At 48.7% G+C, this 25,157-nt stretch overlaps 1 protein-coding gene across 5 annotated transcripts in view; it reads right to left on the bottom strand.

Moving 5' to 3' along the window:
- The window catches only part of NTRK3 (neurotrophic receptor tyrosine kinase 3), a 380,449-nt gene that overhangs the window by 105,088 nt on the left and 250,204 nt on the right, over positions 1-25,157 (bottom strand). Inside the window, exons 13-14 of one of the 5 annotated variants that reach the window (XM_045067151.1) lie at positions 6,778-6,912; positions 4,799-5,253 (exon numbers count right to left, since the gene is read on the bottom strand). The exons of 3 other annotated variants lie outside the window; for them this stretch is intronic. In XM_045067151.1, the coding sequence (XP_044923086.1) occupies positions 5,135-5,253; positions 6,778-6,912 (254 nt within the window). In that variant the 3' untranslated portion in view covers positions 4,799-5,134. Of the gene's footprint in view, positions 1-4,798; positions 5,254-6,777; positions 6,913-25,157 lie in introns of those variants that run through there. One more of the 5 variants, XM_045067152.1, reaches the window with a different exon arrangement.

Genomic DNA, 25,157 nt, shown 5'->3' with positions numbered 1-25,157 from the left:
CTAATCCTGTCTGGTGTAGCTCAGAAAGCAACACAGCAACAAAGGCCTCCTGTCCCGATCTGCCCGCGCCTGCCCCTGCCTCTGCGGCCTCGAACCTTCTCCTGCCCCTCGCTGCCGTGTCCGTTCGTGCCCGGGGCCTGACCCGCAGGAGCCGGCCCAGCTGACCCAGGCATCCCGGGCCCGTCACTCCTGTGCGGAGGTCACACCTGCGCTGGGAGGTGACGGTGAGGACATGGCTTCTGGAAGCTCGGCTGCAGGAGGGAGTCCTGCACCGGAGGGAAGAGCCAGGGCAGCCCGGCAGCCTGCTTCTTGGCGTCCACAGGGAACATGCTTGGCCTCTGCTCTCTTCTTGGGTGAGAAGCGCGTGGCTGAGCTTCAACACCCCAGGAGGGCTTCCCAACGGGACTAGAAACTTCGAATGGGGGCGGGGGAGTCAGGCAAGGGGCTGCCTTCCTCCCCCGACCCTTCTGCCTGAAGCTGCTCCCACTTGGCAAGGCCTCCCCGAGACCAAAGACACCACCATCGTCCGCTTGGCCGTCTCGCCGCCTGCAAGCTACGTGATTAATCTTGGGCCGAAGACCCACCACCCCCTCTGGTGTGCGGGGTCACGGAACGCTAGCTTGGGCGAGGAACGCAAACACTGCAGGCATTCTTTTCCAGGGAGTCTTTAAAAATCACCCTGTTTGGGTGCTTCCCGAGGGAGGTTCAGGAAGGCATCTCCCCATCCAGGCTAGATGGGACGGGGCGAGAACCCCAAAAGACGAGTTCACCTCAGGAGGGCTGGGGGAAGAGCACGGCTGTGCTGGTCCCAGGACTGCAGGCTTCAAGAAGCGGAAGATCTCACGGCAGTTGGGGAGACCTCATGTGTCCCCAGCTGGGACAACCAGGGTTCTTTCCTGACCTCTCTGGGTCTCAGCCTCCTCCTGGGTCAGACGTGCCTGAGGTCCAAGCCGCTCTGCCTCAGTGACCTAATAATGCGTTCCACGGGTGGGCCCCACTCTTCGGCGCTCAGTAACCAGTTCCAGGATCTGGCCATGTAACCCTCACGAAAGACTCCAGTAGTTCTCTCAAGAGCACGCCCCCGGGAGGCCCTACTCCTGTTTTCACTACTGTCTCTAAGCACAGAACAGGCTTCCCGCTCTCCAGGCTCCCGAGAATAGGATTCAAAACCAGTGTTCCTCAGTCGCCCCCTCGAGAATTTAGACCCAGAGAAGCACCCGGCGAGCACCCTGCACTCACAGCCTGCGTCAGCCGCAGATCTGGACGGCAGGACCACACTGCCCACTGGAGCCCAAGAAAAGCCCTGTGAAATCCTCTAGGTGAGATGCCAAACCCAGAAGGTCTTGCTGCTCCCTGAGCCTCCCTGCACGAAGCCAGGCCAAGCCAGCGCCCTTCTGGGCCGAGTTCTACACTCGGGGTCGGCCCCATGCCTGCTCTAATGACCCCAGAGGCTCTAATGTTGGGGTAAGTGCCTGGGATTTCAGAGCCGAGCAGGGAAAACGGGGTCCTGGACACTGAACCCCGCTCTCCCTTCTCGGCTGGTCCTCGCTCTGCCTGACAACGCTCCGTGCACCACCGGCCACCAGGCCCCGTCTCGGCCACCAGGCCCCCTCTCCTCCACTGGGCACCACAGGCCTCCTCAGCTCTCCTCAGACGTCACTCACAGCATGAGGCCTGGCCTGGCACTTCACAGGCATAACAGAAACCACCAGAAAACCCTCCTCCCCTTTCTTGCCCCCAAACCTCTAACCCCCCAGCTTGCCTCTTGCCTCCTCTTGCGTTGAAACAGCGTTCCCTTCCCAGGGCTGTTACGTGCCCCTCCCCCGAGCTGGGTGCTGTCCCTCCCCTCTCTTCAGGGGCCATTTCTGTCCATCCCCTCTTGTCTCCTGCATCAGAGGCTCCATGCATTTGAACAAAGCAACGCTCAAATCTCTTACTAAAAATGAAAGCTCTTCCCATGGTCCCAAAGATCCTCCCATCCCTTGGGGCACTCCAGGTCCAGCCCTGGAACCACACAGAACAGGAAAGTGCAGAACTGGGGCAACGCCCTACCCAGGCCATTCTAGAGAAGAGGAACTTCCATTTGGAGTGAGGTTGGGGGCGGGGCAGGGGGGAGGGGAGGCCCAGCTCGAACTCAATTTAAATAGGTTAAGTCAAGGAGGGTCAGGAGAAAAAGCAGCCCCCAAGGCAACCCTGCTGAGCCAACAAGCTCCCACAAAGCCTGCTGAGGCCTGGCGAAAGTTCCAATCCTGCCAATCGTCCGTCCTTCGCCCCTGTCCTCCACTCCCGCTCTGGACACCCTGCACACAGAGTCCCCTCGTCTCCAAAGGAAGATCTTGTAAGTTACAGGCATGGCTGCCACTCCTGCTGGGTCAGGGCCAGGGGCCCAGGGCAGACAGCCGAGCCCGGCTCACTTACACGGGCTGCTCTCAGGAGGACCCCACCTCTGCCTCCCGCTCCGGGTAGCCCCCGTGAGACCTGGTGGACAGTCTGGCCTGGCTGAGATTGTGAGTGTGCGGCTGGGTGCATGGGGTGTCCCTGAGGGATCAGCAGACTGGCCTACAAGCCCAGCGCCCCGTCCTCCTCTGGGCAAGGTCACGCCCTCAAGATCCAGGGAAGTTATAAAACTGCTCCATCCGGGGGAGAACCCAAGTGACCTGCTGGTGCAAGGATCTCTTGGGTCTACTCACAAACCTCTTACAGATCGGCTCGGAAGAAAGCACCGTGGTAAGCCTCAGCCGCCCAGACAACAGAACCGTCCCCCAGCCACCAAGGAGTCGAGGGTCTCAGTGGCCTGAGCAGCGCCTGGAGGAGTCAGGCTGGAATCTTGCATCCACCTCTTGTGCTGTGTGACCCTGGGTGAACCCTTCAACCTCTCTGTGCCTCTGATTCTTCCTCGATAAAATGAGGAAAGGCTTCACTAGGTGGACTTGACCCACTGGGAGGAGTCTCAGTGGAGCAACCCATGCCACAGATTGCCAACACTTCGGAAAACAAGGACTGAGCTAAGAAACTTCTTTGAGAAGAGTATCGGTAAAATGAGAAGTGGGGGTGGGGGGGCAGAAATGTGGGAATTTCTGTATCTTTAATATTCTTTACAAAGTTGCCAAATAAGAGGTCTGATGCAGTCATTTCATTAGAAAATAAAGTGTTTATTAAGAAACTATACACTGAACACTCCTATAAGTCTCTGTGGAAATACAACGCCCCATTGTCATAGCACAAGGTGAGAAAATGGCAGATTCAAAGATGTTGGGATGGATGGAGCCTGGCAGGCTGGAAATGAGGTAATGATTTACAATAATTAAAAAAAACATCATCCTCAAGCTTACTCCTTTAAAGCCACACTCCGGGGGAGGCCCTGGCCCAAAGGGTCAGCAGGACACGATGGGGACCAGGCTGACACGAAGCAGTGGGGGGGCGGGCAGGACGGCGGGAAGCTGGCAGGGGCTAGATACACACACACCTCGAAGCCCTGGAGAAACCTGAATCCCCACACGCTGCTCTGGACACTACGGTGTCTGGGAGCCACCCCCGATACGGGCCAAGAACCTGGGCACAAAGAACCACCATCCCCAAGGACCCAGGAAGGAGGAGCTTCAGTGGGAGCTTGGTTCCCATGGAAATGTGCCAAAGCCAGAGAGAATCTACTGTCTTTCGCTGTGCGTCGCCACCCCAAAACTTAAGTGGGTTAAAAACCACCACCGTTGTGTCCTAAGAGCTCCCGTAGGAGACCCCCGCTGCTTCATGCTCTCCACCATCAAGGGATGGCCTGTGCTGACTTCTCACCACGGAGGCACCCCAGGTGGGAGCAGCTGGGCCAAGCCCAGCATCCCCTCGGCCAACATGGCAGCAAACTGGGGCGTGGCTCGGGCCCTACAGCTGTGCCCTTCCTACCGGAGCAGGGAAGAGGCGTCCCCGCACCTCTCCTCAGTGATCGAGCTGGAAATGGGAGAAGCAAACCCCTCTTTGGGAGAGGGTGGCCATGGAGTAAGGCATGAGTCAAAGCAAGCAAAATGAACACATATATTGACCAGAGAACAGGATAACACTTCCACTGGGGCCATGAGAGGGGCTGGAGGAGGCCCGTTTTTCCTTTTCTTCCCCTTCAGTTCATCTTGGCCTTGAAATGGCGATTCCACTGGGTTCCGAAAGTTCTCAGAGTCAAGAGTAAGTGAAAGTGGGGGTGGGGGGGGGAGTAGAGAGCCAATCCTGGGATCAGGGACTAGCCGGAAGGGCCTTGGCCCCTGACTCCCTCGGTCCCTTGTGGTCCTAGGAGGATGGCCCGTTCATGGCCAAGGCCAAGCTTGTTGGGACTGCAGATCTAGGGGCCAAGGAGTTTTCTAATATCACACTCACTGTGAGCCATTCCAGAGAGAAGAGGAAGGGAGGGGGGAAATGTGTCCCCCAAAAGTATGGTTTTTTCCACCAAAAAATTTTTTTTGTGTATATATATATATATACACAAAACATATATATATATATGTTTATATATATATAGAAAATGATTGGTTTCCATTCTTTCCTCTGAGACCTAATCTGGTGCCAGCGCTCGGGCCTGGCTCCCCCTCTCTCACCGCGTGGTCTCTGCCTCCGCTTAGCCGCTCTTCCCCACGGGAGGCTGCAGGGCGACGAGGTCACTAAGAGGACGGCCTGGGATCCCAGGGGAGCCGGGGAGACCCCACGCTTCCAAGCAGGGCGAGTGAGGCCGGAGCACGGCTGGACTTCGTCAGGCTTTCTCGTGGTGGTTGGGTGGTTTTGGTAAAGCAAGAGAATGGCTAGTGTGTGTGTGTGTGTGTGTGTGTGGTTTTTTTTTTTTTTTTTTTTAAAGATGGTTCTTGGTGCACAGGTTTTTAACTCTCTTTATTGGCTCTAAGGATGGCGGCAGGAGCTGCCTCGGAGGCCAGGGGAGAGAGGAGCACAGTGATGACTGAGGGACAGGGCAGCCCTGCCAGTGACGGACGGGGGACGACCCCTGTCTCGGTGGCTTGAAAGGGACGCAGGGGCACCGGTGGCTCATGCAGTTTCTACTTAGTTCCCCGGATCCAAAGAGAACAGCGCCTAGAGCTTCCCACCTCTCAGAGGGCCTGGCCCACCCAGGTGACATCAAAACAGAGAGGCTTAAAAGGAGTTTTTAAAAGCCATGACGTCCTTTGCTGAAATAAACACTGACATCCTCAACATAGAGGCCATGGTTAAGAGGCTTGGAATGTCCGGGAAGGCTTATTGGATTCAACATAATTTCTCTGAAACCTATAAAAAACAAAAACAAAAAAACAGAAAAACAGAAAAAAGCAAAATAAAGCAAAAACCAAAATCCCCTCCCCCAAAGAAGATCAAAACTAGGAGGGGGAGACAGAGAGGGAGCTGGAAGGGAGGGGGGCGGGGAGGAGGGCGGGAGATTCGGGTACAGATCCATATCGGAAACAGCCAAATGAATTGTGGGCTGAAGGGGAGGCCGGGGCGGGGGGGCGGGGGGGGATTCACTTAAAACCAAGCATGGGCAGAGACACTGGAAACACCATTTTGCTGCAGCCGCCACTGAACCGGGGAAAGGAAGTGAGCAAACTATTCGGGGGCTTGGCCGCGGCTTGTCACAGGAGAGCGGGAATGGCCTCATCTAGCTGGGGGGAGCCCCTGACAAGCGTATAGGCAGATGGGGAAGGGGCATGACCCCTGCGGTCACTGGCGGGGCAGAGGGTGAGAGGGGTGCATTCTCGGAACCTGCGTTGTTAAGGGAGAGTGGAGAGGGCCACTTCGAATCCCGGGAGCCAGAATCCTACAGGCTACCCTGACCACACCCCGGGGGCCGGAGCGCTATTCTTCCAAGCCTGCCAGCTCTCTCTTGTTGGCTTTTGGTTCCATTTACCAGCTCAGTGGACAGTTTAGGAAATCACAGCTGCCCTTCTGGCTGTATCCTAATGCCAAGTCTAACAAGGGACGGAAATGGTCTGGAGCAATAAATTGGTAGCCACGTGCGTGGCAGCCCGGCTTCCGTCCAGCCATACTACCGTGGACTGAACTGGGATGGCCAGCGTGTCCAGAGATGCGGGTGTTCCTGATCGAATCTCCAGACGGAGGTGTCTCACCCCCGGATTTTAAAAATGTCTGTAAAATAATGTGCAGCGTGTATGTGTGTGTGTGTGTGTTTGCGTGTGCGCGCGTGCGTGCAGACAAGACGGGAGCAAGCCTATCCCTTCAGGAGAGCTATGTGCAGGCATCTGAAGGGCACGTGGGCAGCTGGATGTTGGGGACATGATGGGAAGGGACCTAGCTGGTTGCACTGAGACTCTCCCCTCCTCCTTCCCAGATCAAGACACAGCTGAGTCACGTGGGCATCGGGAGGCCTCCATCTGCAGGGAGCGGGGTGAGGTCTGTGAGGACAGGGAAGCTTCCTGGTCTCTGACATCACATTTAGAGAGAGGTTTCGGCTTCAGGATGAGAAGCAGTGCTAACCCGGGATGAGGGCTGCCTTGGGTCTGTGGTGGAGGAAAGGCAGGCCGCTGGTCTGGGCAGCCTGCCCAGGAGGTGCGTGACGCCACTGTTCCCATCTGGGCCACGGTCCCTCTCTTGCTTCTCCCACACCCCTCACCTTGGCCCTATGACATAGCTTCCCTGACCTAAGGGGCTTTAGAAGCAATCACAGGGGGGCACCTAGTCATCCCCCAGTGCTTGGGGACATACAGAGGCTCCATGAGGTCTTAAAAACCTTAAGAATCACAATTGGTTGGGGGACGGGCTGTCCTGCATACAAAAACGTCAAAGGAGGTAACTCACCATGTGACCTTGGGTAAGACACTTCCCCACTCTGGACCTCAGGTTCCTCATATATATAGTGAGTTGATGAGACTAGATGATCTCTATTGTCCTTCAAGTTTAATATCCCATGATTGTCTATGTTTGAAAAGACCCCTGGCAGAAGAGGCAGACATGGGGGGGAATTAATGGTCAGTATTGAGCCCCAGGTGCAAAAACACGGGGAAGTAGTTTTCGTGGGCACAGTGCCCGAAACGGAAGCCCAGGTGTCCCTGCTCCTGTAGCCTACACTACTCTACCTGTAGGGGCACTTGCTTTATTTTATGCGTAAGATCTAGATAACACTGTCCTCTGAGCATCACACAGTAGCCTTCAAGAACTGTAACTGGGGAGTCAGGGAAGATCTGCCATCACCGCGAACTCTGTCCAACCCTTTCCCTGACATGCTTGCCCCCAACCCCCTTCTTGGCCCGGAGCACCCTGAACGTGTGCCCAACGCTGCTATTCTGGACGCCATTCTCAGGACCAGAAGGATGATTCTTGTCACTTGGGTGATGACCCTGCCGGTCCCAAGACCCTCTTTCTGGCCCCTTCTCTCTCCCATAAAAAAAAATTCAGCTCATCTCCAAGAGGAAAACAGTTTGATAAGGGCCAGTGAGGAGGAGACGGGGCGGGGGTTGATGAGTTTGGTGCCTTAAAATCTTTCTTGCCTTAATTAGGGCATAAACAGTTGGAACAACAGACGTTGTTGGATCACTAGACCCAGGGCCTACAGCTCCTCTGAAAGGCAGCGCGTTCTAGCCTGATGGTGAAATCTCCTTTGGAGGCCTCACAGTATCATGGGCCATGGAAGGGTCCATGTCGGATCCATTAAAGGCAGGGGCCAAGCCCGCCTAAGCCTCTGCCAAGGTCCCTGAAGCTGCCTCCGTGAACATGAGCCTTTTCCCATATTAGCCGGGATCTGAAGTTTGTTTTCTCTGGAACTCTTTCCCAGGTGGAGACTTTCCAAGATTCTAAGTGCTGAATCCTGATAGCATAGGAGGCACAGCTCCAAGGTCCTCCATTCCTCCCCCTCGTGCTCAGAACAACCCTGGAGCAGGAAGGAACCGGCGTCCACTTGGGGGAGGGCAGCAGAGACCAGGACCACCATGGACACTGACCAGGGAAGGCCCAGGTGGGTGGAGGGAAGGCTGAGGAGGGACCAACCCACCTCCAGAGAAGGCCTGGCCCACCCCACTGTGCCCCCGGACCTTCATGTTGAACCTTTTCCTACATCTGGTGACAGCTCTCCCCAAAGCCAGGCAGCACAGAGCTTGCTGTAGGTCCTCCGTGACTCGGAATAGACCGTGGTTTTCGGGGACCGTCTAGGTATCGTTTCCTGAGCAGCGAGCCAGAGACTTGGAGATCGCTTTGGGAGGGGTGGGGAGCTGGGAAGGCAGGCAGTGGGGGAAGGGGCCCCGAGCACCCACAGTACCAGAGGAAAGTACTGGAACCGATCCCACTGGGCCAAAAGCAGGTTAACTCTTCAAAAGCAAGGCCTTCAAGAGTCACTGCAGCAGAGGAGGGCCAGCTCCAAAGGCCGTGCAACACAAAACGGGGCAAGAGCTTCAAACCTGTCCATTTTCCTGACAGCTCGCAGACCCCAACCATCCACCTGTCTCTGGAGTCTCACCCGTCCCTACTGCCACGCGCTGGCCTCAGGAACCCAGCGCCCCCAGCTTTCCAGCATCCACCAGCAAGAGCTCCCCAGCCTCTTCTGCCTCTGCACTCCTCATGCGGCTTGGGGTTCTCAAGGCCTCCCTTTCTGTCTCTGCTTCTTCCTTTCGCTATCTGACATGATCATTTTATTACCTAACTCCATAGAGTGGTTTGGGTCATGGCCCTGATAAAAGGTCTGATACTGAACAGTGCTCTACTGGATTATTTTCCGACATTGCCTCTTCAAATGTATTCGTTTGTCATCTTCGAGTTGCTACATCACACTGGTGCTTAGCACTTATATGGTGTCGGCTGTGAGAAGAGCACTTTAGACTCAAGAGTGGTTTGAAATGCACAGGAGTCCTGGCGCTGAGGTCAAGGGGGGGCCTTCACAGGGACCCGGAGACACGGGGCAATTCAGATCCTTGTCCAGGAAGTGAGCGCAGGAGGGGGCAATGGGACAGACGTGACGGTGAGGAGCCCAGTCTGCACCCCAGCCCAGCCAGGGGGCATTCTATCCACAGCCTCCCCAATTTTTCCCAAGGGGTGAAAAGAGGCGGGATGTTCTGAACTATGCTGCAGGAAGGCATGGACTGAAGAAGGCAGCCCCCGACCAACATCCCACTGTAACAATCCTATCATCAGATGCATCGTTGAGCCCCTCGAGCCCAAAGACCTATGTAAGGTAACGGCAGTGCCAGGCATGGCCGACAGCTAATCCAGCATCCCCCGATATCTTTAAAGGGCTGCTATTATTAACTCCATTTTAAATACAGCAAAATGAAGACGTAATCATGTATTTTTAAAAACCAACCAACCAACCAACCAAGTTCACTTTGTGGCAGAGTCTGGTATTAAACCAAACTCTGACCCCAAAGTCCTTATCATGAACTTCTTTGCAACATGGCTTCCATTTGTTGAAAATCCATATTTTCATATCAATCCATATCCAATCCATCAATCATATTTTCAAATTCAATCTATATCCAGGGGAAGAGGCTGACACAGAAGTCAAGGCAGAAGTGGTGGGGATCGGGCTTTATATGTGGCTCCCTCTGCAAGGCCTGGGTGGAGGGCCGGAGTGTTCTATCCTCACTAACAGCCTCCCTAGCCAGAGAGAGGCACATTCCCATGCCCCCGTCCACCACCAGCAGGTGCCTGGTCTCACCTTTCCTGCTTCATTCTCGGCCCTGCCACACACCCCCACCCTTAGAGTAACCTGTTGCCTGCATTGGGGCCTTCCAAGTAAGGCAACCCAAACTCTACCTGCACACTGACTCCTTCATTTTGGTGGTACTTTTGGGAGTTCAGCTTAGGAAGGATGAAAAGTAAACCCAGTGAAAGAGAGATGTGAATGAGTTTGTAGAGAAGAGCAATTATCCAGAACACAGTCACTCCCATAGGAAGAGTGTGGACTATCTGAGAACGCCCCTTGGGACACCCAGCATGGCGCCAGGAAGAGCTCTCTCCCCAGCACCCTCCCCTCCAGTCACTCTGTAAAATACACTATACTCAGAAAAGAGTATATTATGGGAAAGAGAAGCTTCCTCACAGACAGGTATCTCTAGCTTCATTTTCTTCTTGTGTGGTGGCCTCTCCAAGGTCATGGAAAGAAGGTCACCAAGGAGGCCTAGCAGTCCCTGGGATAGGACTATGACGACTTTGTTCTGTACCTTTGTCTCCTGCATTGTTACCTATCTAAGTCCCTTCTTCTCCTGCCATTAGATTCAGTAGAAGGCTAGTGGCAATGACCCGGGTGGGTGACATTAAAATGCCTAGCCTTGCTGGCCATGACCTAGCTTGCTTAAAATTCTCTTACAAGTTGCTTAAAATTCTCATAGCTCTTCTTTTATTCTGAGGTTGCAAACCTAACCTAGAGGCCATATGTGGCTCTAGGAGGTGTCTTTTTTCAGCACAATTTCTTTTTAAAATTTTTTACTTAGTTGCCAACATTTAAAAGCTTGGGAGATTTCACATTTAAAATTTCTGTATTTGTAGCTTCCCTTGAAAATACAAAAGTTCTGGCAATGCTGGGCCAGCTATTTCTGCACAGTACAGATCAGCTAGACCAATGTGGAGGCCACTCAGCTTAGCTAAGCATGTGTTCTCCACTTTGCCGTACACTCCACCGCTCCCTACTGGCCTCTATCTGACCTCTCCACTTACTTCCGGCACCTGCATGGTTTGCCTTAGCATTGGACCTTCAAACTTGGCAATAAACATGAAGCCAGCATGAGGTTATGGGCTGTGCGTGAGAGACCAGGGAATGCCATCTCAGCATGCCTTGCTGACTGCTCCTGTCATGACCAAACCCATGCTCCCTCTGGTCATGGTGAACAGTGATAAAGAAGGGGCCTAAGACCTATATCCAAGGGACAAACTTATCTCGAAGAGCAGAAATCATTCAGGAACTGAATTGCATGGGTAAGAGGGTATCGCGCTTTGAAACAAAAGCCCCAATGAAGGGACGTGCTGAAGACCATTTACAACACTGCTGTTGGGGGACGAAGCGACACTGTATCATCAGCCAGCTGTGTGTTCCATGGTGCTTACGTGTATAAGGCACCTGACCAAAGGCTGTCCAGTGCTACCTAGCAGGGCTCTTCACACAGTCCTTGTATTCCATGGGCCATGACTTGACCCAATTATCCCCACAAAGGATACAAAAATGTTCTTGGGACTGAAATGTCCCTCATGTAGGCTTCCTGGCTAGGAGTGGGGAACTGGTTCCGCAACCTCAGTATGCAGTACCTCTTCCTATAAAGTTGACTTAATGCAACTTATAAAATAAATAATGGGACTGCCCTGGTCCATGTACCAAACTTATCTCGGAGAGCAGAAATCACACACCCACACCTGGGTGACACAAAGGGGCACAGAACCCTGAGATCCTCAGACAACGGCCAGAGACTGGTCCCCAAAGGAATCTGGAAGGCTCCTACGACTCTTTGCTGATGGGCATGTCAAGGCTTACATCAGATGTAAGAGGATATGCCCAGGGCTCCTCCCTTGGCATCACAAAGATTGTCCCAACAACAAGGGAACCTTGCCTGAAAGGAGTGAAATGCTGGTCCCAGAGAAAGGGAAATTTCTTCCACTCTAGGATGCGGATAAAGTGACCTCTTAAAATCAAAATATTCCATAAGCCATGGAGTAAAATTAGTCACATGTTCACCATTCTCAAAATTAATTACACAAAGGACACGCTGTGACACCGGAACATCTCCTCTTGTTTCACTGAGAGGAGAGGAGGCCTCAGGTACTAAAAATCTTCATCCCCTCACCCACGACTTGAACTTCAAAATCCCTGTCTTTATACTCGGCATATTTTTCCCATTCTTGATTCTTTTTATTCTTTTTGAAAGTTTGAAATATCTGAACATACCTGAAAAGTCTAGGAAATAGCAAAACCATATGCCCACCACCCAGTATTAACAACTTAAAAACAATATTCTCATATCTTCCTCCCAAATTTTGGGAGAAATCATACATCATAGCTACAGCTGAGAATCCAAAGGAGTCTGCGTATGATACTGTTCCTGTTTTTATCCCAAACCAGAGTTGAACACTTCCCTGAAATAGAGGATTATTATCTCTAAGCATCTCTGAATAATTTTGCTAGATGGAATATAATGAGAAACAAATTATAATATTGTTTTGCCTAAACAAAGGATGTTTTCTAGATGTATCCTGTTGACCCCCACAGCTCTCATTCATTGATTTTAACTGATGTGATCCACCATGTGAGTATACTGCAAATTATTTATCTGTTCCATTTGTTTCCATCTTGTCAATATTAAAAAAAGTTGCCATAAATATTACATAAGTCTCTTTATGTGCATGTGGAAGACTTTCTCTAGGGCAGCAGTTGGCAAATTTCCTAAGAAGGGACAGACAATGAATATTTTAGGCTTTATACAAATCATCAAATCTCTGTTGCTACTACTAACTTCTGCCATTGTAGTCTGAAAGCAGCCGTAGACAACACATAAACAAATGACCGTGTTCCAATAAAACTTTATTTACAAAAACAGATGGGAGTCACATTTGGCTCTTGGCCCATAGGCCATCACTGGCTGACTTTTACCCTAGAGGTTTGTTACTCAAAGTGTGGGCATGCAGACCAGCAGCAGCAGCAGCTGGGCGTTTGGTAAGAAAATGGAAAATTTCAGAACCCACTGAATCAACATCTGCATTTTAACAAGCTCTTCAGGCAATCTGTGTGCAAAAAATGTTTGAGAAGAATGGCTTTAGAGGATATCCTTATAATTTAGTGCATATAAATCTTTCAATGTGTTCTTAAATGTTTCCCCAAGGTGATGGTACTACCTTGTATTTCTAGAATCACTAAATGGGTGAACTTCTTGCTCTGTATCCCCATATCTGATGTTATTTGATGTGTGGCAGATGTTATCTCCTTGCATTTTTAAGGTACATTTCCCTGATCTACTGAGGTTGTGCCCCATCTCTGTTGGAGTTTCCTGCTCTGTGAATTGTCTGTTCATATCCTTTCCTCACTGTATCATATGTATGTATACATATATAGGCATGTACATATACACATATGTATGTATGTACATATGTACATATATGTGCATAGAAATATATGTAATGTATACATCTATATGCAATAGGTTGTTGCTGTTCTTTTGGATTTGTATGAGTTCATTTTTTCTATATGAGAATTCTTTGCTGGATACATGGGTTGAAATTTCGCTCTTCTAGTCCATGGTTTGTCTTTTAACTTAGTATATGGCATCTCATATAGATTTGTTTTTAAATTATTGTGGTCACATGCATTAATCTTTCCATTTAGGATATTCATAATCTATATCTCAAGAAGATTTTCCCTCCTCAAAGTCAAACGATATTCTCCTTTAAAAGAACTACATTTAACAATCGAACCTAGGGAAGAATTGCAAATAATTGATGTAGAGACCCCTCACTGAAGGAGGTAGAGCTTCACTCCCCACTGTTAGTATGTGTTTTGTTTATTAGGAAACTTACAAAGAGAACGGCAGAGGGGAAATGTGACTTTACAGTGGAGAATCCTAACAAACCCGACCTCAGCCAGGTGGTCAAGGTGAGTATCATCAGTGATGCCATGTGATAAGCACATACTTTGGATGTGATGTGATGAGAATGAGACCCGTCTCTCCATGGCCCAAATGGACAATCCTAAATCAGAAGATATTCTGCATAGCCTCTGACCAGTGCTGCTCAAAGCTGTGATGGTAATCAAGGACAAGGGAAGTCTAAGAAACTGTCATAGGCCAAAGGAGGCAAAGAAAACATGATAACAATGTAATGTGGTGTCCTGGAAGAGAAAAAGGGCATTTGGGGGGAAAACCAATGAGTCCCAATAAAGTAGTGAGCTTAGTTGATAGGAATGTACTAATGTTGGTTTCTTAGTTGTAACAAATGTATCACGGCAATATAGGATGATTACAATGGGGAAGCTGGGTGAGGGGTATAAGGGAATTCTTCATACTATCATTACAATTCTTTGTATATGTAAAACTATTCTATTTTATTTTTTTAAACACATTATTTATTTGATAGAGAGAAAAAGAGTGAGAGAGGGAATACAAGCAGAGGGAGTGGGAGAGGGAGAAGAAGGCTTCCTGCTGAGCAGGGAGCCCAATGCAGGGCTTGATCCCAGGACCTGGGATCATGACCTGAGCCAAAGGCAGATAGCCCATGACTGAGCCACCCAGACACCCCTGTAAAATTATTTTAAAACAAACAGTTCTACTTTTAAAGTTCACCCAGATTTCTAATTTATTTTGTGACTGGTATGAGGTAATACTATAGCCTTACTTGTTCTCATGTGGCTGTACAGAATCATTCTTCTCTTTCATACTGATTTGCAATGACATATCAAAAACACACACATACCCATATGTCTATCTAGATTTATATATCAACATACGTACACATGTATGTTTTCTGAGTTTTTAAAAATATTGGTATACTTCGGCCTCTTTGTCTTTCCTGTCTTAATTATTACATCTTTATCAAGTCCTTTTGTCTACTACAATGAATCTCCTCAATCCTGATCTTCTTTTTTAAGAAAAATACTTTAGCAACTCTTTGTCTCTCATTCTTCCACATTAATTATAGAATAAGCTTATCAAGCAGGTGCCTTCAAACACCTTCCTGGGATTTTTAAGATTGTATTTAATTTATAAAGTTGGGGGATAATCAACAACTTTATTATATTACTTCTTCTTATTCATGAAGAAGATACATGCTCCATTTATTATTTTTCTTTTATATTATTAATAATGTTTTGTATTTTTACATGAAATCTTGAATATTTTTATAAGGTATATACTTTTTCTCTTAAGAGCCTTATTTTTAAAGTTCTATTCCATTTTTGGTATTGTAAATGTGATTTGTTTTCAGTTAAATTTTCTAATGGTGTTTAAAGACTATATTGACTTTTGTTTATTGATTGTGTGCTCAGAATTTTGCTGAACTCTCTAGTTAGTTCTATAATTCTTTAAGGCTCTCTGTAGGGTGATCACATCATTCATGATTAGAGCAGTCATCTATCTGTCTTTCCAATTCTTTTTTTTTTTTTTTTTTTTTTTGACAGACAGAGATCACAAGTAGGCAGAGAGGTAGGTCGGGGGGGGGGAGGGGAAGCAGGCTCCCTGCCAAGCGGAGAGCCGAACTCAGGGCTCGATCCCAGGGCCCTGGGATCATGACCTGAGCCGAAAGCAGAGGCTTAACCCACTGAGCCACCCAGAAGCCCGTCTTTCCAATTCTTACATTTCTTTTCTTATCTTATTGCATTGGCTAAGGTCACCAGAATAGTGTTGAATAAAAGTCACGATAACAAATATCTTTATCATTAGACTTTTTTCCCCCATGTATTTAATGCTTTTCAATTGTAGTTCATTCTGAGTAGGAAATTTTTTTTATTTTCCCTTTTCCTTTTCCACTCATTGTTTAATGTCATTGTTGTTATTACCATTGCCTCCACTTGGGCACTTACTGACATCAATTTTGAACTAATCCTATGGCAATGGCTTGGGACCCCTATACGGTAGTATTAGGGATATAGCAGAAAATCTTCATCTATTTGGGTGACTTAATTTAGTTCATCATCTAAAAGACTGTATCCTTTTCCTATCTCCCTGACTTCTTTAGGCTCAGAGAGTCCTATTTTCTGTATTCCCAGATAGGGAAAGACAACATTAATTTTTGCAGACTCTTTTTATCAGTGTGAAAGTTTGTCCCCAGCCCACAACTTCAAGCAGTGAGTCTAGTCTCCAAACAACTGGGAGGACATGTAGTTCTGCAGATGCCTCCAGAGCTAAAGTCCCATCCCTACTACTTTCTGCATCCAGACTTGAAGCCCAGCATGAGAATGTCTGTAGCTCTGCTTGTCATCTTTTATTTCTGTACTATCTCTCGTCCACCAAGTTCTTTATCTTGTTGGTGGGCGGAGTTGGCAGAGAGGCTAGCTAGGTCTGTTTATGTTTTTCTGTCGTTATTTTATGTTTGGAGCAATGGAGGTGCGCTAAAACATGAACTCATTATGAAAGCAACTGTCTTAACCAGAGCCCATTTATTTTTCTTTCTTTCTACAAAAGAGAAAATACATATTTTCCTTGTTTCCAAAACTAACCATTTAACTGATGTCCTCAATCCTATCTCCAACTTCCCTCTTCAATTATATCCCATCTCTAGCATCTTTCCTCTCTCCTGTTCTAGTCCTCTTTCTGCAGAAATCTATATATGGTCTCACCTCTGTCATTTGGTATGGTGCACATGTATCAAACCCAGACACAGACTCCCAGACTTACAAGCTAAATGGTGGAGCGATGCTCTCCACTCTACCACACCATTTGCCTTAGTTCCTTTGGGCACCAACATTTTACAAAATTTGATTCCAACTGTAAACACCCACTATCTCGCAGATCATTCATGCTTCACTTTTGATAATCTATATTCTATTTCCTCTGGAGAAACAACTCTCTTGAGGGGCACTGATGATTGCTCTACAACCAGATTTTCTCCCTTCCTCTTTACCTCAATCATTTCACACATGTGACACCTTGACACCCTCATATCCCCTATGACATTGATAATACTGGACCACTCTGTTCATCTTCCTACTTTTCTACTCCCCTTCTTTCCGGTCGCCTCTCTTCCTCCACCTGTAGCTAGAGTGGCTTCTGCATCCTCTAATCCCAGACTCCTCAAAGCCCAGCAACAGCAGCATCACCTGAGAGCTTGGTAGAAATGAAACATGTCAGGCTCTATTCTAAACCTCCTGAGTCAGAGTCTGTGTTTAACCCCTCTTCGATGCCGAAAGCCACGCAGGACACATGTGCAACCGCGCTCCCTGTTTTCCCACCTGACAGACCAGAATTTTAGAGAATAGAAAACTTGTTTCTTAGGAGCGTGTGACATGTGACATGACTCGTGCATGTGCGTGAATCTGTATAACAATATGCCACGTTATTTTGAGGTTCCACAATAGTATCTTGGCATTTGCAAATGCATTTCCTCTTCCAAAAACTTTAAATAATGATTATGTTAGCCTCAAAATATCTCTGTGAGGTAAGGAAAGAAACCAAAATTGTTATCTTAGCATCAGTGCCTCCTACCCATGACCTGTCTGTGTGGCCCTCGTAGAACCAAAGTTCTCAAGTCTGTCTGGTACCCCAAGGGGACCGACACAACTCAGGGTCGTGACCATAATGTTTAGGATTCAAGGAGCAAAAGGCAAGTGCCGGAGTCTAGCGGGAAATGTAATCAACAGAGTCCAAATCCCTGGGTGGTATCAATTTTAAGAAGATTATTTTAGAGCAGGGTTTGGCTAATAGGATCAGAGAGCTGGTGCATTCTAAATTCATAGCCCTAACAATTAAATAATATAAACTTACAAGTTGCATTTCTGGCTCTGAATGCCTATGGTTAGTGATGATGAGAAATACTGAAGACGATGGGAGGAGAAGATGAAAAGAAGACAGAGGAAAAGGGTCCCACCATACATCTGTAAAGAGCAATAGTTCCTAACTTTTTTGGGGGGGGGTCCCTCTATAATTTCTTTAATCAAAGCATGCATATACACACAGACATACAAAAAAGACTCATTTGGGGCAGTAGAGGTGTAGCGATCTCCCTAAAGACCCAAACTAACAGTGGCAGATATATGTTGTACAGGTGACAAAGCATCAGCATTTTGCAGTGACCGGCACTGTGACAGATACCAGCAAATACACACTCAGATCCCTGCTCCCACTGTGTTCCAAATCTCCAAATGGCTGGCCCACGCTAGAGGTTGCCTATGCTTGCAGGCAGCTATGTTCAGAACTGGAAAAAGGAAGAGGAAATACCAGGATGGGTAAGGCATCGTTACTGCCCTGGACAAGAAGCTTAAAACCCAGTGCCAAGAATGTGAGGGATACACCTGCCTAAGCTCACCTGGCAATAATTTTTTTCCTGAGTATCCTGAGTATTTCCTGAGTATTGATACCTGAATATCAATCTTCCAGGAGCCAAAAAAAAGGAGGGGGGAGAGGGGAAAAAAAAGGAGGGGGAGTAGTTTACAGTCAGCTAGACTCCTAAAACAATGCTTGGGTATAGGATATATTCTGGTGAGTGTCAAGAAAGAGGTACCCACCCGGAGCTGGGGGTGGGGGGGTGGGTTCAGTGGAGGAGTGCGAGGGGAAAGCAGAGGTGGTACACATGGTCTCCAGGCACGGGGGCGGGGGGGCGGGCATTCCAAATAGTGGGAGCAGCTTGGGGGGGGGGATTGTTGGTGGTTTATATGTGCCCCCCTTCCAAAAACAACCGTAGGACTTCAGTGTATGAATTTATCTGGAAACAGGGTCTTTGCAGATGATCAAGTTAAGGTAAGACCCCCGGGCAGGCCCTCAGCCATTATGACTGTGTCCCGACAAAAATGGGAAATTTGGATAGAGACACACGTACACACACACACCACCTTGTGAACCTGAAGGCAGAGACGGGGGTGATGTGTCTACAAGAAATGTCCAAGAGCGTCAACAAAGTACTTATGGCCAGGAAAGAGGCAGGAACAGATCCCTCCCTGGTGCCTTCAGAGGGAGCATGGCCCTGCTACCCCACTGGCCTTGGTTTTCTGGCCTGTGAGATAGGAAATGTTGCTCTAAGCTATCCAGTTACTGACACTGTGTTATATAAGCCCCAGCAAACGAAGACAGGGATGTCTTCCCAGAAAAATGAAGCACATGATTCAGCTGGAACCTAAAGCGGGGGTGGGGTGGGGGATGAGAACAAACTCAGCAGGGCTGTGGGAAAACAGTCATCGGGGACAACCTGCGAGGAACCTCCCCAAAATGGGCCTTCACCAATCAGGTGATGGTAGTGAAGGGAACAGAGAACACTGGACTGCTATGAACTGATGACAGATGGCGGAAGACTCATGGACAGACAAATGAAGAAAGAGCGATGACGGGTCCACAGATATGGCATGGCTGGGTTCACGGATAAGAGATTTAGCTTAAACGATATATTCACTCATGACGACGGCCCCACACTTAATGCTAATCGTGAACTTCCAAATGTAAAATTCTGTTTCCCGCTTTCCAAACGATGTCACATAGTTTTGGGAGAACAGACCTCCTATAAATTCACAGGAATGACGCCCTGGGGAAAGCAGGATCCTCAGGAGCTGGGAGTCCCTGATCCACTCGCCAACTCCATGTGACGGGGGCGTGGGGCGCTCACACCCTTGGGACCTCGACCCTAGTTAGGGCCCCCTGGCCTTGGCTGAAACAGAAAGGACCTCCCATCAGGAAAGCCGTGCCGGGGGAGCATTCCCAGAGGTGAACTCCAGTGGGCGATCTAACCTCCGTGGGGCAGGCTGCTTTCTCGGTGAGGCGTGGAGGAGAGAGATTTCCGTGTAAGGAGATGGAAAGGAAAGTTATGCCCAGTGGAAAGAACCGTGGGAGTGATGGTCTTAGGGGAGACAATGAACTTGGGGCAGATCTTGAAAGAACTTCAAAAGCTGGGGTGATGGGTGAGTCCTAGAGGATCTGAAAGCGGGGATGGCCCGAGAGCAGAGAAGGGTGAGCGTAAGAGAGAAGGGGGTGGTGGTCAGCAGGGTCAGGCAGAGGCCAGCAAGCCTTTTCTGTCAAGGGCCAGATAGTAAATATTTCCAGCCTGACGGGCCACCCGAGCTCTGTCGTAACTACTCAACGCCGCCGTCGAGCGAAAAGAGCCACAGACGATTGGTAATGAATGAGTGTGGCTGTGTTCCCATAAACTTTATTTATGGACACTGAAATTTGAATTTCATATCATTTTCATGGTTACGAAAGATGATTCTTCTTTTGATAGTTTTCCAGCCATTTAAAAATATAAAAAACTTTCTTAGCTCTCGCGCCGTGCAAAGACAGGTGGCGGCCTAGATTGGGGCTGCGGGCTGAGGAGTGCGGAGCCCTCTGGGTTAAAGGGTGACCCATAACAGGCTGGACAGTGGTAAATTAGGGCCCGGATCGTGGTAGGAGAGCCCCGCGGAGTGGGTGCCAGAGAGATGCACGGCTAACTTGGGCAAAACAGAAAATGTAGCGTCGGATTCAATGTGGGAGAGGAGGTGGGGTCTGGGCAGTGCCTAGTCTGTCCGGTGCAAACCTGGGACCACCTGGCGAGGAGCAGGTGTGGGAGGGCTGGTGATCGTTCAGCACACACAGCCAGGAGAGCAGGCCTGCAGCCCTCTAAGGGAAGTGTGGCGGCACTTAGAATAGGAATTAAAAACCTTATGCGCCCTTGACTTTCCTTCACCAGACCCGGGGCGAGACGCCTGCCGTTAAATGATGCTCTTCAAGCTTGCACTGTAGCATGAGGAGTAATTCTCAGCTCCGAGCACTGCAGTGCTCTCCAGTCGGAGCAGAGCTGTGTTCGGCTTGATAAGATCAGTAACAGAACAGAGACTAATGTCAGGTCAATTTCTCTCAGAAACGTGTGTGTGTACGCGTGTGCGTGTGTGTGTGTATGTGTGTGTGGTGTGTGTGTGTGTGTGAGAGAGAGAGAGAGAGAATTCTCTGGGGATTTCCCTGTGTCTTATAATCCCTCCAAGTGCACTGGCTGCCTTTGGAGGCAGATGTGATTTCTGTGCTCTTAACTATGACCATAGTGAACTCACTCAATGCCATAGAGGCCCCGTCGCCTCTTCTTCAAATGAGGGTGAGAGTCTTTTTCTTGATTGAGGAGCAAAAAAGCACAACTGTCGTGAATGGTTAAGAGGGCAACACGGTGAAGGAGAATGAGCCCATGCCAAGCTTCACTTCTACTTCTGTGGTCCACAAGCTGTCGGTCATGCACAAGGGATGCCAGCCCCCTCCTGTGCTCCTACGTTTCACTGACTGGTGGGGGTCATGAGAATGGTGATAACTGTGGGGTTGCAGGTATGCATGGGAAGTGCCTGGCCACAATTCGGCATGGATTGGAGGCTAACTGCAAATGTGACCCATAGGCAATGTGCAATGACAGTCATGCATGCCCTAAGAAGGGAGACAAGGCACTGAAATGGTCAGGAGGCATTTGCTTTGAACACTCCCTCACAGTCTCTTAATGCTACAAATCCTTCAAAATCCCCAGGCAGTAATAGTGTGATTATAGTTATATTCTTATCATCCCGTGTGACCCTTCTCAGGTCTATCATCCCACCAAATTGATCGGCTCTGGAAGGTATTCCACCTGCAAACACACACCCAGACAAATGCACACATAGTTAAGGGATGGATTTTTTTTTATACGAATGCTTCTTGGCAGATCATGGGTTCTTAATTCCAAAAATGCACCCCTCCTTATTGTCACAGCAGACTGTCACACATTATGTAACCACCAGGCCCCCAGAGCACGTGAATGTGTCAACTGATATCAGACTGTGCAAATAATGTTTTTACCCACTGAAATAACCTTACTCCTCCCCAAGTCTCCAGTGTGACCAAGTCTTACGTTTTTACAGTACTTTTTGATGGCTATGTGTTCCTTGAGATCCTGGGGAAAGGTAAGAAATTGGGGTACCTTTCTTATACACAAGACACCTGGGGTCACAATTTCTCCAGAGATGTGCCATACGCCTCTAGGTAAGACCTGTACTGCTTCTGGACACGTGTAGAGACCCCAAAGCTCATGTCATCCTATACCATCTGTGTGAGCGGCAACACAATGACAGCTAGACGGCCTAGCCCTGAGGGAAAGGGAAGGATTATTCTCTCTCCAAGCTTCCATGTTTTGATCTGTAAAATGGAGATAAAACTTTTACACCTCTTCCCTCACCAAACCATTCTGAGCTTTAAGCAAGGTAATTGTGGAAATCTGCTTTGAAAGTTACAGTGTAGGGTTTCGTAGCCTTGATGCTATTAAATTGGGGGGCCAGATAGTTCTTGATTGTGGGGGACAGCCGTCTCCCACTAGATACCAGCAGTGTCCTCTACCCCATCAGGACAACCAACTCTGTCTCCGGACCTTCTCCAATGTCCGCTGGGGGGACGAGTCACCCTGGTTGAGAACCACAGCCATGGAGTGTTCTACAGGAGCAGGAGATTTCAACGCAACTAGGGGAATCCAAAACCAGGGGACTCAGGATGCTTCATGGTAACCAGAGTTCTGTCCTCAATTGTAACATATTCTGATGCTCCCCCAAAGCCCCCGGACTATTAACAAGGGCTGACAACGTCCTAGCTGTGGACAATGTGTCGAGGATGCCGTGGCTGCGTGAGCTGTGGGGCAGTGGCCACGCCAGTGGAGGATTACTATGCAGTGGCCGTGGGTGTCGCGGTGTTGGGGGAACTGGGGTGGCAAACATCATGGATCTGAGAGCTCTTAGGAGGAAGTTTCTGAGGGTTACGTGAGTCTGCGTTCTGGTGCGTTTTTAAATCCACGCCAATGAGCTGCCAACCACCCCTTATTAGACCCTATTAAGGGGTTTTAATCGCTTTTAATCAGAGCCTTTCCTAGATGGCCAGGAACAGAAACTCGGAAACTTCAATGACCATTACGCCAACCAGGGGTAGCGAGGATTCCATCTGAGCAATCTCCCACACAGCAATCACACTAATTAAAGGCCCCCAGAAGAGTCGAGATAAAAATGCCAAATGAGATTTGTTCTGGACCTCAGTGATTTACTGCCTCACGTGGTCGAGTTCCAAGAAGCCTGGGAAGAAAAGCCAGGGCCGGGGCGGAGGTGTGATGGGAAGGGCTCTGCTGGCGGCAGAAGCTGACCATCGAGCCCCCAGACTGCCAAAGTGGGACGGGGGTGAGGGTGGCAAGCCCATCAGGCCTCAACAATGCATTTCCCCACAGGCGCCCATGTGTAGGGATTGCCTGGGTCTCGCCGGAGTAAGACAAGGTTCCCGCAGGGGCTTCTGAAAGCCTTCTCTCCTCCACCTACCCACCCACCCACTTTGTGGAGTGGGTGTGGGCACGAAGCCACTGAGTTGCATCCAAGGCTCTTTTAGCCGACCTAAGAGGTGCACCATCGGATCTATTTCCAGGATGCTGGTGAGTCTAGTGTTGCATCCCACACTCTGTTCTTTATGAGGAGCTGTGGGAGAAGCTTCTGTTAGGCCACGACATTTGGAGAAGTTATTCTTCCTCTGAACGGCTGCCTATAGCCTGTGATGTTTGCCTCTGTGCTCTGGCTCCTAGGATGCCTGGAGCCAGATAGGCAAGCTCCCTCTAACAGCACACGCTTAACAGTCTACACTTGCCACTAGTTTGCCTTCATGTCCTTACACTTATTCCCCCTGTTTCCAGATACTGTCATTCCCCCTTCATTCATCCTGGTTCACTGCTTGCCTACATTTGTGAAAACCGCCTCAAACACTTTTTTCTATGAGCCGGGATATCACTGAGTAAATAACATGTGGATGTCATCTCTTCTTCCATGTCAATATCATTTCCTATGCACTGAGCCGTGGATTTATTTCCCCGGGAGGAAGAGAGTGGACTCCATCACACAAAGCTCCTGTGTGTGTGTGGGTCCGATGAATGGCCGAGGATATTACTAGATTGGGACAGTTTACTCCAAAATGACGTATCCCCGAGACCTGGGGTAGGCTCGTGTAATTCTGAACTCAGATGAGGAAAACGGCACTGGGACAGACAACAGAGGCTTCCTGCGAAAAACAATGGCCCTTCTCAGAGATGGAGTAGGGGGAGGGAGTGAGAGAGAAAGAGAGGGGAGTTTCTATATTGCATTATAATATAATTCAGTAGAACTAGGCACTTTCCTACCATGCTCTGGGAGACCCTACTCAAAAATATTGATCGGGGTGCTGTCTTACCAACTCCTCACACACGCATTGAGGGATTTTGAGACTTCAGAGCTCAAACTTCTTGGTGTTAGGATGGTCACACTCAAGTCATGTGTGAGGCAGGTAGGCTCTCTGTGACTCCCAGCTGGGTATGGAAGTCTTTGGATTCGGGCACAGGTAAGAGCTAACAGTCCGTGGTAGGTGCCTACCAGTATGTTCGTCGCAACATTACAATGCTGAAGTGGGTCCTTCCCAGTCAGCAACTCGTCACGGCCCTGAGTCCTCAGACCCTCAACACTGTTAAACCAGCTCCGTGGCCCTCTTCTGAGAGTCTCTGTAATGGAGCAACAGGGGTCCATGCAAAGTGCAGGCATCTATTTGAGAGGGTCAGTGTCCATGTAAGTTCGCTATCTTTTCTTTTCTTTTGGGTAACTTAAAAAAATGGATATGTAATTTTTTTAAAAAATGGATATGTAATTCAAAAACCATAAAATGCACCTTTGTCAAGCTCACAATTCAGTGGTTTTTAGTACATTCAAAAACGGTACAATTCCTATGTAATTCCTGGGCATTTTCATCATCCTCCCACAGCCTAACAAACAAAACCACGCCGACCCCTCAGCAGTCACCCCCATCCCTCTCACCCTCCCCGCCCCCAGCCACCACTATCCTACTCTCTCTGTCACATGCATTTGCCATTCTGGACAGATCACATCAAGGAACTCATGGGGTATATGGTTTTTTATGTCTGGCCTCTTTTACTCAGCCTGTTGTTTACAAGGCTCATCCGTGTATCAGGACTGTGGTTTTGCATGACGCATGTTCTCAATTCTCTTGAGAAGTGGAATCCGTGGGTCATATGGTAACTCTGCGTTTAACACTGTGAGGAAATGACAAAGTGATCCCCAAAGAGATCGCACTATGTTTCTTCCCACTTCCGTGTGGTTCCAATTTCTCCCCATCCTCACTCACACTTGTCCCTGTCCAACTTTTTTATTAAAGCCATCTTAATGGGTATGAAGTGATATCACACTATGGTTTTGCATATCCCTAATGGCTAATGATGTTGAGACTCTTTTCATGTTCTTATTAGCCATCTGTGTATCTTTGGCAAAATAGCTATTTCATTCATTTGCCTAGTTTCCAATTGGGTTACGTGTCATTTTGTTACATTGTAAATGCTCTTTATATATTCAGGATACAATTCCTTTATTAGATATGTGATTTGCAAATAGTTTCTCCTATTCTGTCACTGTCTTTTCATTTTCTTGAAGGTATCCTTTGAAGCACAAAAATTTTTCATTTTGATTACGTTTAATGTATATATATTTTTTTCTTTTGTTTCTCATGTTTTTGGGGTCATATCTAAAAAGCCATTACCTGGGGCATCTGGGTGGCTCAGTGAGTTAAAGCCTCTGCCTTTGGCTCAGGTTATGG

The sequence above is a fragment of the Mustela putorius genome, unplaced genomic scaffold (assembly GCF_011764305.1).
Source record: "Mustela putorius furo isolate JIRA1106 unplaced genomic scaffold, ASM1176430v1.1 tig00003875_pilon_pilon_pilon, whole genome shotgun sequence".
Classification (NCBI taxonomy): Eukaryota; Metazoa; Chordata; class Mammalia; order Carnivora; family Mustelidae; genus Mustela; species Mustela putorius.
Note: the sequence above shows the minus strand (reverse complement) of the source record. Positions and strands in the feature narration are given on the sequence as shown.